General features: G+C 35.2%; 1 protein-coding gene across 3 annotated transcripts in view; it reads left to right on the plus strand.

Moving 5' to 3' along the window:
• The window catches only part of LOC134543137 (oxysterol-binding protein-related protein 8), a 167,402-nt gene that overhangs the window by 38,921 nt on the left and 115,381 nt on the right, over positions 1-13,100 (plus strand). For all 3 annotated transcript variants that reach the window (XM_063387988.1, XM_063387996.1, XM_063388004.1), the window contains exon 7: positions 8,151-8,378. In XM_063387988.1, coding sequence (XP_063244058.1) covers positions 8,151-8,378 — 228 coding nt within the window. The remainder of the gene's footprint in view (positions 1-8,150; positions 8,379-13,100) is intronic.

The raw sequence follows: 13,100 nt of genomic DNA on the forward strand, positions 1-13,100 counted from the left end.
AGAATAATTAAATGAAGACAATAAATTATTAAACTGCTGCGATTTCCAAAGACTAAACATACTGGCTGGCCTTAGCTATCCATATTAGTGTGATTGCTGGTACAACTTATAATACAAATACATATTTAAATATAATAATTAATTTACAATAAACATGAGATAATGAAATCAACCTGTAAACGGTTGACTGTTTACAGAGCCCCCCCAAAAGGTTGTTATGACTAATTAATCCTTAATTATCATAATGAGCTTTTAACTTAATAACAAATAACACTAACAAAATGGTATCCCTCTCGTGCAATCACAGTGTTGTCGTGTAACAATGTCTTTCCAAGTCCATGTGATACTCATAATGCACGTGATAGAAATACTATAAATTAATATCACTCCAACAAGACATAATACAAATCACATACGTACATAAAACACTGAATTATGCCTGAAAATTATGCATGACGTTAAGATTTGACATATTATGTACAATAGAAGAAATAATAGAACTAACAAACATTTCATACACTCAATTACAATGATCAGTCGATTCTCTTATTCGAAACGTTCAATGTCTTTTTGGACTGATTGAAATCTTGAGTTAAATAGTGAGTATACATATACATTAACTTGAACAAGTATGAAGAAACATATTCGCGTTGAACGAAGTCATTAGGGCTTCAAAAAAAAATATCTTCTTGTGTTCGAGTTCATACAGCAATATATGAATCTACGATGGAGTGTCGTTTCACTTTCGAATCTTCGTTGTTCGGGTGTCTAATGTCACTCATCGCTGTACCGTTACTCGAAGAATCACTTCACCACTTAAAGTGTCATTCAGTTTCTCTTATTCAATGTACTGGCTTAGGTTACTGGCTAATCTGTATCCCTAATATATAATATGCTTAAGAATACGCAATCTTGAATAACACTAGCATTTTTAGGAACAAATTAGTTGTGCTAAGTGAGGGATAGGTGTACTATCATCACTCAAAAGTAAATTGTAATATTTGTCAAGCCTGTCCGTCATAGAAAAATTGATATGTAAATACTTAAGCTCAAATCAAACTACTATTGGTCTTTCAACTCAGAGACAATTAAAATCAATAGAAAAAATAGCTTGACTATATGTTTTCCAAAACAATGACAATTATATATCAACATATGCTATTTCCAGTTCATCCAAACAAAAAAAAAACTTAATTACAAAAACTCTATTACAAGTTAAGCAATTTGTTAATTACACGCACTTGACCTTGGTGTCTCAGACGAACTAGCATTCAAATTCACATTAAATAATTAAATCATTTGCCTTCTTGTTTTCAAATTATTGAATAAAACATAACTTAAATTAGTTATGTTTGATACTATTCAAATATTTCAAGTTAACTTTGCACAACTAGTTAGTCAGTACAGTAAATAAGCAAGAAAAATTCAATACTCAAGGGTCACCTCTGAAATATGGTGAGAAACCGTAAATGTAGTTAATGTTAAAATAATGTTTTAAACATCTGTTAGCAATTCATGTAAAGAGTTAAATTGAAGCAGCAATCATCAAAGTTAAACCGACAAACTTTTAAGATAATGCTAGTTATCATATAACACAACATTAGCCCTGAAACAAAGTCACAAGTTTTACATACAGTGGCGACTCCAGCGTTGCCTGGTCCTACCCAACATTTTCAAAATTGAAAATTGGAAATAAGACTTTTGACATGACAACGTCTAATAAATCGATGAACGCTGGCTGCACGCACCAATAATTGTCCCACTACGGATGTACTGTCTGATATAATTACAACCTTAACATGTGGAGAGAAACAATATCTGGTTGTCGGTTGACCTCGTGACTCGCAGTAGATGTGAATGTTTGACGAGGGGTGCTCACAAAACCAAAGATGCTTTGAAAATGGTGTCATGCGGAGGTAACGAGAGTCCTTTCGAAGAAACCATTGAATAACCTACAGTACTCAGATGGTCGTTGCAGTTTCCCAGAATCTCGTGGTTCAAGAATAGTGCGGCAGTGTGCTTTTTGTCCTGTAGAATTTAGTTGGTGGAGTACATACCTTGAAATACTCCAGAATCCACTATAGATGAATAATTCTCTCTAAAGTTTGTTTAACAAACAACGATGGTTCTTTCATGGTCATTCATAGAATTAATGTTCGTGCTTTTTCTTTATAATTCTTTTACAAACTTTAAGAATAAATGCTTGAATTATCAATCGTATTTAGCAAAAACTTCTTGTTCACAAGAAGTTAGAATTCAACTAAAGCTTCTAAACAAATTTTTTTTTTATTGCTGCCCCTCACAGTCAGTTGTTTTTATTTTATGTAACACTATTATATTAAAAAAGTGAATTTAACAACAAAAAAAATTGTATAGGTTCAGAAAATCTAAATAAACAATCACGTTTATACAGTTTTCATAGAGAAAGGATACTCCAAAGAATACACAGGTAAACAATAGTTTTGATGCCTTGGTATTTGGAGCTGATTTCATATTAATTTGGTGCCCTATATTCAAATTTGGCATTAGTTTTTGTCTAGGAGATCAAATTTCTAAGATATAACATTTTAGTGAAATGTTCATTTTACGTTATTTTAGGTTAAATCCTTGAATCAAATCTTAAAATTAAGCACAAAATTCTTATTAAATTATACAAATATCATATTATAAAAATATATTATATAAATATTATATACTATTATTAGTATATAACTAATACTCTATATACCAAGTCATTGATGGAACCATCTATTCACTCAACACTTCGGAAGCTTATTTTTTCGTAAACTTCTTGAATATATCATGGAATAGTCTCATTTTAAACTCTAGCAGTAATTTGCCATCATGTGCGTATCCCATTTTCCTGATAGCGACCCTCCATAATTTTGATATCTTGACGAAATCTTTCATTTTGCTCCTCACTGCTGTTTCCTAAATTTTCCAGGAAAACGGTTCAGGTGGTTGTGTAATTAGTGCACGTTAATACTCTTGTTGCACCCAAGGGATTTGAAAATTTTAAGCATATCGTTTACCAGATCAACATTGTATTCTGCTTTTCCGTGGCCCAGAAAAGTTTGGACAACTGCAACAAATGAAGTCCAGGATTTTCGCTCAGCCTCATTCATGGACTTTACGAAGACTTGGTCCTTAATGAATTTTCTTATTTTTGGGCTGTTTAATTTTTTCCTTACTCAAGTAAGACATTTTTTCCCCTATAAATGCAAAGCATGATCCGTCCTTATCAAGATACTTTACAAATTGCTTCATAAGGCCAAGCTTGATAAGCAGTGGAGGAAAGATGATTTTCCCTCATTCAATTAGGGTTTTGTTAATAACAATTTTTCTCCAATGACAATGTCTTCTCTCTTAGGCCACTCTTGTCTAACCCAGTGGTGTGTTTTGTCTCTGTTATCTCAGAGGCACAAGAAACAAGGATATTTGGTGTGGCCACATTGCTGTCTGAGGAGAAAGTTAGCCACAAATCACCCATTGATGTTCACGATACCTTATCTTCTCCAAGACCAAAGCTATATTCAGGGTGGCCACTCACCGGGAAAACCGGGATTTATCAGGGAAATCACGTTGATCGGGAATTATCAGGGAAATGTCAGGGAATTTTTTTAATAACCGGGAATTTTTTGTGTCATGTATATTTCCGCAGAGCTGCCAACCATTACGGATTTTCTGTAATTATTCCAGATTTAACACGGAATTACGAAACATCGCCGGTTTATTACGGAAACTAAGCTTTGGGCTGCACGGTAACGGAAAAAAAAATTCAGTTTCTGGTGTGCGTGTTTCGTGAACGCAGTTCGAATACATCACGTGGTTGCGCAGATAACGGAACTAATAAATGTGCGCATGTACTGTCGAAATAAGTAGATTAATTCTTGTGTTTTGTAATAGAAATGTTACGGTATTACGTTCGTTGTACGATACAACTAGTACATATTCTCGGACTTTTCGTTTGTTAGCTGCGTACATCACAATAATTTTTGTACGGTACTTTGGCTAACTGTGTTGTGTTAATTACTTTCTTGAAAGCCATTTTTTTCATCAAAGTGTTTTTGCCATGTGTACAGACGTGAAACCTTTTTATGTTCGATAGTGTTGTGTTCTTCAGTGCCGGTTGTAGAAATAAAGCGTGTGACAGAACAATGTGTATCTGGGGCAAAAAAAAAAAAAAACGTTATTCTTCAGAACTTTCGACCAAACTATTCAAAAGAATGGCCATGCTGGTCATCTTCAAATGTTTTGGAACGCCACGCGTTTTGTAATGTATGCACGTGTGACTTTTCGATTGCGCATGGTGGAAGGGATGACTGTAGACGGCATATTGAATCAAATAAACATGCAGAACATTTTAAAGCTGTGACGAGCAATAAATCTATATCGTCGTTTTTCGCTACATCTGAAGAAACGAAAGTAACAAACGCAGAGTTATTGTTTACAAGTTTTTTGGTAGAACACAATTTACCGATAGCAGTAGCCGATTATTCGGGTAATTTGTATAGAGCTATGTTTCCGGACTCAAAAATTGCACAGACATACAGCTGTGCGAGAACAAAAACATCTGCCTTAGTGGAGTATATGACTGGTGAAACTAAATTGAAACTGTTGAATCTTTAGTAAGTGGACCATTTGCTTTAGCTACAGATGGGAGTACTGATTGTAATGCAGTGAAGATTTATCCATTAGTTGTTTCATTTTTAAATCAAACACAAGGTAAAATTTGCACTGTACTGTTATCCCTTTTTGAGAGTACTAAGACTAAGAATATTTCACAACTAGAAATGTTACACTTCAAAAATGAATGTAAGAACAGTTATCAAAAGTTGTGTGAAAAAATGTTTGAGCACTCGCCACTGAAATACCCCATTACTAGGGACAGGAAAAATTCGCGGGTTCAATGACCTGTAGGATGAACTCCATAGTTCTGCGTACTCTCGGTCAAATGCCACCCACTCATTGGCTGCTGTCTTGTGAGACGTCCCAACGCAGCAGCCTGAGATTCGATAAAGCTTTGGTCGGGTATTTCTCATTGGCCCAGAGTCATCCAGGTGAGTGGTGAGCCAATAGCAGAGGCAGCACTGAGGTATAACTATTTGTATTTTAGCCTATCGCGAAATGAATTCGCGAATTTTTCCGGTCTCTAGACATAAAACAAAACACAGACTGCAGGTCATTGAAAGGGACGCTATAATGTAAAGTGACATATTTAAAATGTATTATGTTATTTAACGAACTTATGTATGTATAAAATGAAGAAAATACAGCAGGGTGCTAAAATGTGAGTAATCTCTTTCTATAATATTATATTATTTCATCAAAAGTATGTTTTTTTTTGTAATTGTAAATAATAGGAAAATTTTGAATTTTTAATCAGGGAAATCAGGGAAAAATCAGGGAATATTTTTGGTGACTGTGAGTGGCCACCATGTATATTGCTATATGTTTCTTTCATTGTTGTTGAGTGAGCAATTGGTATTGAATCATATTTGTTCCCATTGTGTAAAAGAAAACATTTCAAGCTTTGCTTTGAGCCATCAATAATTTGGCACCAATCATCTGGAAAATATTCAAGAAGACTAATTTTTTCCAGGAGTCCTCTAACATAATGACAAAATACAATATTTTCTTTTTGAGAGAAGAATGGTAGCAAACCCTTTTCTTTTGTAGGGAAAGAAAATAATTTTGGTTCTTTGTTCCAGTAAATTTTTTTCTCCTTCAACAGGGAAGCAGTAATTCAGAAGCTTCTTTTGACAGGTTAAGATCTCTGATGAGATCATTTAACTCATCCTGGGTGAAACATTGTGGAATTGTTGACATCCTCATAATCACTGCCACCTTCATTAGTATCAGAAGGGTGGTTATAGGGACAATTCTCGTACTCAGAAAGCTCTGGGAGCTGGTGAAATGCTGGGATCGGTACTTCCTCTGAGTGAGGGACCAGACATCTTGCATAGACTAAATCAGGATAAGTCCACTTGCTACTTTTGTTTTGATTGATTCCAGTAATATTTACTAGACAGAAATAACAGTCATTAATGTGGTTTTTGGGTGTTCTCCAAACCATCGGTATGCCGAATTTCAAACTTTTTTTCCCCCCCTATTCCACTGGCGTAAATGTTCTGTACAAGTTTTACAAACCTGATGGGATGCCCGGGATTTATCTTGATCACTGAGCTTAACACAAAAGTCTCCATGATAAGCTCTCTTTACAAGATAACTAAAAGTCTTTCTGTTATCTTTTAATGTGTGTTCTCCGCATATGTAGCAAAACACATCAGGATGATTTACACAACTTTTTCTACTGAACTCATTTTTTATCAACTTCGATCTATCTTGCATGGCTAAAACTCGCAAACTGACCTCAAATTTAGTTGAAGTGTGGAAATGAAGGATGCGATTCCCAGCCTGGGGTATCCCAGTGATGAAATGGCTTGAGTCAAGCAGGCAGTTTTACTTCTTTTTTCACACATATCTCAAAAAGTAGAGCTGGTAGAAAAAACTAATTTCATATTTAGATTCAGCACCCCAAATATAGCTAAAATCAATTCCAAAATCCTAGGCACCAAAAGCTTTTTCTTTTCTTTTTGGCCTGTGCTATTAACATCATAACAAATTGATGCAAATATAAACTAAGTAAAATAACGTGGCAAAGTTGTGAGAATATTTCTTTGTATTTGTTCTTCATAATGCTACCCCAAATGTTTATGAGATTATGAAAAACATTTGATGTAGGGGAAATTACAATTTAAATACATAGCATTTGAAAATGATTTAAATAAGAAAAATTATTCAGTATTTATTAGAGTTTTTCTGGTCCCACTTTCGTTAGTAGAGTGATTTACATGGCCTCTTTTTAAACACTAAGCAGCAGTTAGAAAAATTGATTTTTATGACTGTAGCTCAAAAGTGGTCTTTCAGAAAGCAAACAATGTGGTGATGTACTTACTTAGGTGTTACCCGGGGGGGGGGGGGGGGGATTTTGAAATAAGAGGGGAGGGGTGCCTGTACTAGCAGCTACAGTGAAGAGAAGCAGAAGGAAGTGGAAAGAACCCTGTGAGAAACTCCATTTGCACCCTTTCTTTCATCCCTCATTCCAAGTGTTATCCTCTCATTTGTCACGCCTGTGCAGAGGCTCGGGGAGCCGTGGAATAAAGTGGTGTAACTGACAGAGTTTACAGACAGAGTGTGTAGTTTTTCAATTAAGCTCTTCTCAGTTGCAAGATACAAGTTTGCAATTATAATGCAACTCACACTTTTAGTTGCAGAAGTTTGGTAAAAAATCATTACAATATTTTTGGGTGAATATGGTATTAGGGTACCTGACAAAAATAAATTTTAGATAAATACCAGATCCTTGCTGTGTTGTTTCGTGTTTCATATTCTCTCCAGATGAGAACACTCAATTATCAGGTTCCATGGTGAATCACAACTCTTTGTAGAACATCTCAATTTGGTATGCCCCCATCCACGAAATTCTTTCGCTCAGTTGTACAATGCACTCTTGTTAATGGAGAAATATCATGTGCATAGATGCCAGCAAAGGAATTGATAAATTTCATACGTTCTTGTTTATGTGTACTGTATTTTATAAAATAAAATTGCAATCAAGAGGTGCAAAATTGTATTATAATATTATTATTACACTTAATCAAAATATATTCAATAATATATTCCTTTGCTGCATCATAATTATTGTAAACTCTCAAATATTTGTAAGAAGTTTCTTCTTAAGAGTTTTCATGCTTTATAACTACATTTAAACAATTTAACACATAACCTTAAAATATAATTCAATTTAAACATTAAAAAAAATTTTTCCATGCTGGTAAATATTATATATTTTGTTTTTAGAATACAATAAATGCTCATGGTGCAAGTGTATGTCATTACTTTTTTCCTAGGTTGCAATGATAAGTCAATACTAGATTTAAATTACTAAAATCAGCTAAACAAGTATGCCTACATTCAGACCAACATGGTAGATCTTAAATAGTAAAAGAGTTTTTGAAACTCATAAAAAATGAATAATGTAATGGTAAATGCGAGCAGTGAGCATGAAGAGAATGCAGGTTGTTGTGGGTGGGAATGTGAGTGCTGGTTATTGGCAACCCTGCCTCGGTGCGTGTGCCTGCTGTCAGGTGCAGTGGTGCAGCCGCTGCCCACGGCCTACCTGATCTTCCGAGCGCCGTCACAGGCGGCGGGCAAGTGCTGGCTGGACTGCCTGGAGCTGTCCCTGCGATGCTCTTCGCTGCTGGTGCGCTCCACCAGTAGGACCAACCACGACGCCGCCGCCGGCCACGACGCCACCACCAGCCACGAAACACAGTGGAGCGAGGCAGACTACGAGAAGCACTTCACCGACCATGGTGTGTCTGCTTTGCAAGCCTCCCGCCACATGTCTAATTAGCTTTTTAGTAGAGTCATGCGAGTATAGGATTTTTAGGTCGAGTCTAGTTTGAGCGAGTATTCAAGAAATGTTTCGAGTTCGAGTTAAATTCGAGTTGAGTAGTAAAATCCATAAATATCCATTATTTATATATAACTGTCATGATTAAAGACCAGCAAATATCAAGGCCCTATACAAATCTCAGGTGTGAGGATTCTCATTGCTGCAAATATTTTCATGGTCTTTAATAATTTTGTTTCTTTTGAAAATGCAGAGTATTATTAAAATTTACTTGTTGACAAAAAAAAGTATAAAGGCATGTTTTAATCACAGACACCGAGCAAAATTTTATTCAAAACCATAGCATAAGTGCAAAAGTATTTGTCAAAATTCTTACCAGTCCTAGCTGCAGGGTATATTAAGGATTTCCACTGTTCCAGGAAATTTTTGTAGCCATACAATAAATATCAACTTTTTTTCAAGAATAGTGTTACTGTATATATAAGGCCTGAACATAACTCAATATTAAAAAAAAAAAAAAAAGAAAAAAAAAGGCAGCAACATTTTACTATAGGAATGATCATAATCAACATTTTTGTAAAAGTCTTTCATGGAGAAACACCAGCTGTTCAATGTGCTCTGGAGCAAGGTTTTCTCGGTGTGTGGATACAGTAGAATCTCGTAATAAAGTACATCAATAAATCCTCAACTTTTATACCTACTTAGTAATGAAATGAAAGTACTTTATTCTGAAAGTTACCTTTAAAACGTAGTACTTTTGAATTTTTGAAAATAAAGTAGTAGGGGATCAAATGTTACATTAGCTTGGAAGCAAATACAGTAGAATCTCGTTATAGCGAGCACGGTAACAGCGAGAACACGGCTATAACGAGGTATTTTTGAGAAATTTACGGCGTGATCGCTTGAAGCGCGCTTTTGTTATTTGTCTGCTTTATCTCCACCCCTCTCCCTCGCCACTAGTCATCTTGCCGTTGACGCCTGTCACATTCTTCAGCCGTGCAGTCGCCACCTAAGTGCGTGGCTTAAAAATAGAATCCCATCCTTTCTTTCTTTTATCAAACTTTCGTTAGTTATCTGTGCCGTGTGTAGACAAAGTTTGAGATTGGAACAGAAACAACGTAAGAAAGTATTTTTTTACAAATAAGAAATATGTATGTTTTTGTTTTTATAATCGTGTATTTTCACGTTTTTTTTTTTGGTTGTTATCTTAAAAGAGATAACATTAAAAAGCCGCTCTAATGAGATTTAATTGTTTCTTGGTTAAGAAAAACTATTAATTATCAAATATTGTTAATTGTTTATATTCTATTTATTATTATTTACGCGACGTTATACTGTACGCGTACGCAATACGACTGGATTCGTTGCTGCAACATAACATAGCATATTATGCGGTATCAGAAGTAACGAGTAACGTAACGATAGTAACGAGTACTAATTGTTATAGTAACGAATACATACGGGTACACATTTTTTTCGTTACTTTTACACCTCTAGTAGGCACTACCGTATTTATTTCCGAATCGCTAGGGCAGTTTTCTTGTAACTTTTGTTTCGGTCAGTTGTTTGGGTATCTGTCCGGGAAAGGGGTGGTGATGGTTTGAGTTTAATCCCAAATTTATTTTCTAAAAAAGTTGACAGGTTTCTTTAAATGAAAAAAGTATAGTTTTTCAGCGACTATTTCGTTTGAGGCGTACGTGCGTTGCCGCATCCGCACTCCTGCTTTTTTGTAAGGAATTAAATCGTCGCGCTACACTAGCACCACCTGTTAGCTACATCCCAAACCAACATGGCCGCCAGCAAACAGCCCGCGTCGACGATAGATAGCAGGACAATGCTGCGTCGGCCGCGGGCTGAGATGCTATACTTACGTGGCTTGGTAGGGTATTCTGGTTATTTTGACGCAATCGGTGATCGCATCCGTACTTATGGGGTATCGTTTTAAAGAGAATTCACACATCTGCTCACATAAATTAAGATTTCGTTAATATAACCTGTTATTTTCCAATTATACTGGTTTAAACACAATTTTAAACTATTTTAGGTTAATTTTTATTTTGTGGGGGCCAAAATTTGTCTAATTCGGTTATAGCGAGGACACGGTTATAGCGAGGACACGGTTATAGCGAGGATCAAACCCGGAACTGTGACACCTCGCTATAACGGGACTCTAGTGTATTTGTAAAACAACAAGAATGTAAAAAAAATTACTTAATACAGTAGCCTAAATTCTAGGCCTACATATACAAAATTTATATCTGTCGAACACAAAATGACAAATGGTTTAAACTATTTTGCAGATATGTACATTTATTGGGATAGAATTCCCTCGTCATCTTCTAGGCGATGTCTCTTGCCACCAGCAGATAAAGATGACTGTTCATACAGTTTAATAATTTTTTCGTGATCTTTTATTATTGTGACAGCGTAGTGGGCACCAAACCAAACGACCGTGCCACATCTGCATTTTTCCTGCCTTTGTCAACTTCTTTTAAAAATTACACATTTTCCTTGAAAATAAACTGCTTGCGTTTCTTTTTATCTATTTGGCCATCCATCCTGATTAAAATATTCAATCAACAATATTGTTTGCCTCGTGCCAAGTCAAACGTAAACAAACCTCTCATCCATAGATACCATAGATAACCATAGCTCCGCACTAGTAGAGCCCGTCGCGAGCATGGCTGTGCCAGGCAACATTCCGACCTTCATGGCAAAACAATTAGAGCGTGTCGGCCATGTTGTGACACCAAACAGTTCAAAAATTAACCTGCATAAATTAACATTATATTGGATTTTCTATTTTGTATATAAGATAAAATATAATTTTTATTTAACGTTTGTATCTGCGGTAATTGAAACTTTTAAAACGTGCTGTATAAATAACCAAAAAAGGCGCAGCTAAAAACAATTGTCTTGAAGAGGGGTGAGAGAGCAATCGATTGTTTAGATAGTCTCGTGCACTAAAGTGTGTGATCCATGGAGTACGAATGGCGCGTTATACTGTGTTTGTTTACGTTTTATACTTGTTAACGATTCTTGAAAGTGATAAAAATTAATCATAATGTACATTTATATTAAAGAACCCCTGCGCAAACACAGTAACTATTATGTAACATTTTCCTGATAACTGGAAAAGAATGGTCCTATTGAAAGGTAGGATATGTTTTTATTGTTAAAGTGAAATATTTTTACATTGTTTACATTGGTGTTTTGAGCGGGAATTTAAAATCATATGTTGAACTGAAAGATACAATGGGTTTCTTTTATTTTCATGCGCAAACAAGGTTAGTTAACACGTAATTTTAAATATTTTTATACTTAGGCCTAACCAAAAAAGTCTGAAAATACATCATTAAACTCAAACTCGACTCGTGAGTCGTGAACGGCCGTGCCGAGTCCGAGCACTAATTAAATACTCGACTCGAACTCGAAATTCGAGTACTCGCAGGTCTCTACTTTTTAGTGGTCAGATCACTTTCTTCCCAGCCTCGTGAATGGGGAACGTGGTGGACATCCCTCAGAGCCGGTGCTCCATTCTTATCTCACCACAGGTAAGACCTCCACAATGGAGCATCGTGGGCAACGGACTGCAAGAGCAGGACTGGTGACCTGTAGGAAGGCAAAACTGTTATGTTTTCATGCTAGATCTTCTTCCATTGTGCATGATCAAGAATAAACTGGTATTAGCATCACTGTTATATGAGTTAAGTTGCAACTACTTCTCTTGAGATGCTGCCTACCTTACTCTGTGAATTCCAGTGTGGTCTAGAATTTTTTATACATATTTATGAAAATTTTTTTTCAACACTATATTAAAAGTTTTTAAGTGATACCTAAAGAACTCTACTGAAAATAGCACAAAATAGATTTTAAAATAAAGATGAATTAAATCTTGCCCTATTGTTGCTGCAATGATTCTTGAAGGAAAATAAGATTTTTAGCACCTTTTATTATTTGTGTCTCGTGCCTTTATTAATATTGATTATTCAAGATGTACAATTATTTATTTATTTAAGATTTGTTAACATGCCTACCTACGGCTTGTAGCCTTAGATAGTAGGCTCAACAAAACATGATAAAAAAAAACAGGAAAAAAATAAATTAATAAAATACAGTCACAGAAACTAAGACAAGGACATAACTTGTTGCAGTAATGGCTATATAACATAGAATACACAACACAACATATTAGTTGAATCTAGCAATTACATATGTACTAATATAATGATGAAGACCTAAGATGGAGTGTAAATCTATGTACTTATTACACTGTTTTATCACATAATCGTTGCATGTGCATAATCATCTCACTTTTATTTTAAAGCGTCGAAAATTGGAGAAAAAAAATTATTGCATAAATGTTGCTGTTATATTCCGAGCGCTTTTTGTAGGTAGTTTTCTCTTATAAAACAATGTATTTTAAAGTTGAAATCTTGTATGAATTCAAATATTACCGCTTACTTATTTAATTAACAGAAATACAACGTTGTCTGATGTGCAAATTTTCTTATTAAGGCGTTTTCAAAAGTTATCTTATAACCTATATCTGTTCGTCTTCATCACCGCTGTGAATCGGTTTTCAAAGTAGCCAGTGCTAGCTGGCATCGTTCATGTTTGGTTATGTTGATTCCTTTATAGAGCGCATGCACGTAGTCAAATATCGATATTGACAGCTTGC

The sequence above is a fragment of the Bacillus rossius genome, chromosome 1 (assembly GCF_032445375.1).
Source record: "Bacillus rossius redtenbacheri isolate Brsri chromosome 1, Brsri_v3, whole genome shotgun sequence".
NCBI lineage: Eukaryota > Metazoa > Arthropoda > Insecta > Phasmatodea > Bacillidae > Bacillus > Bacillus rossius.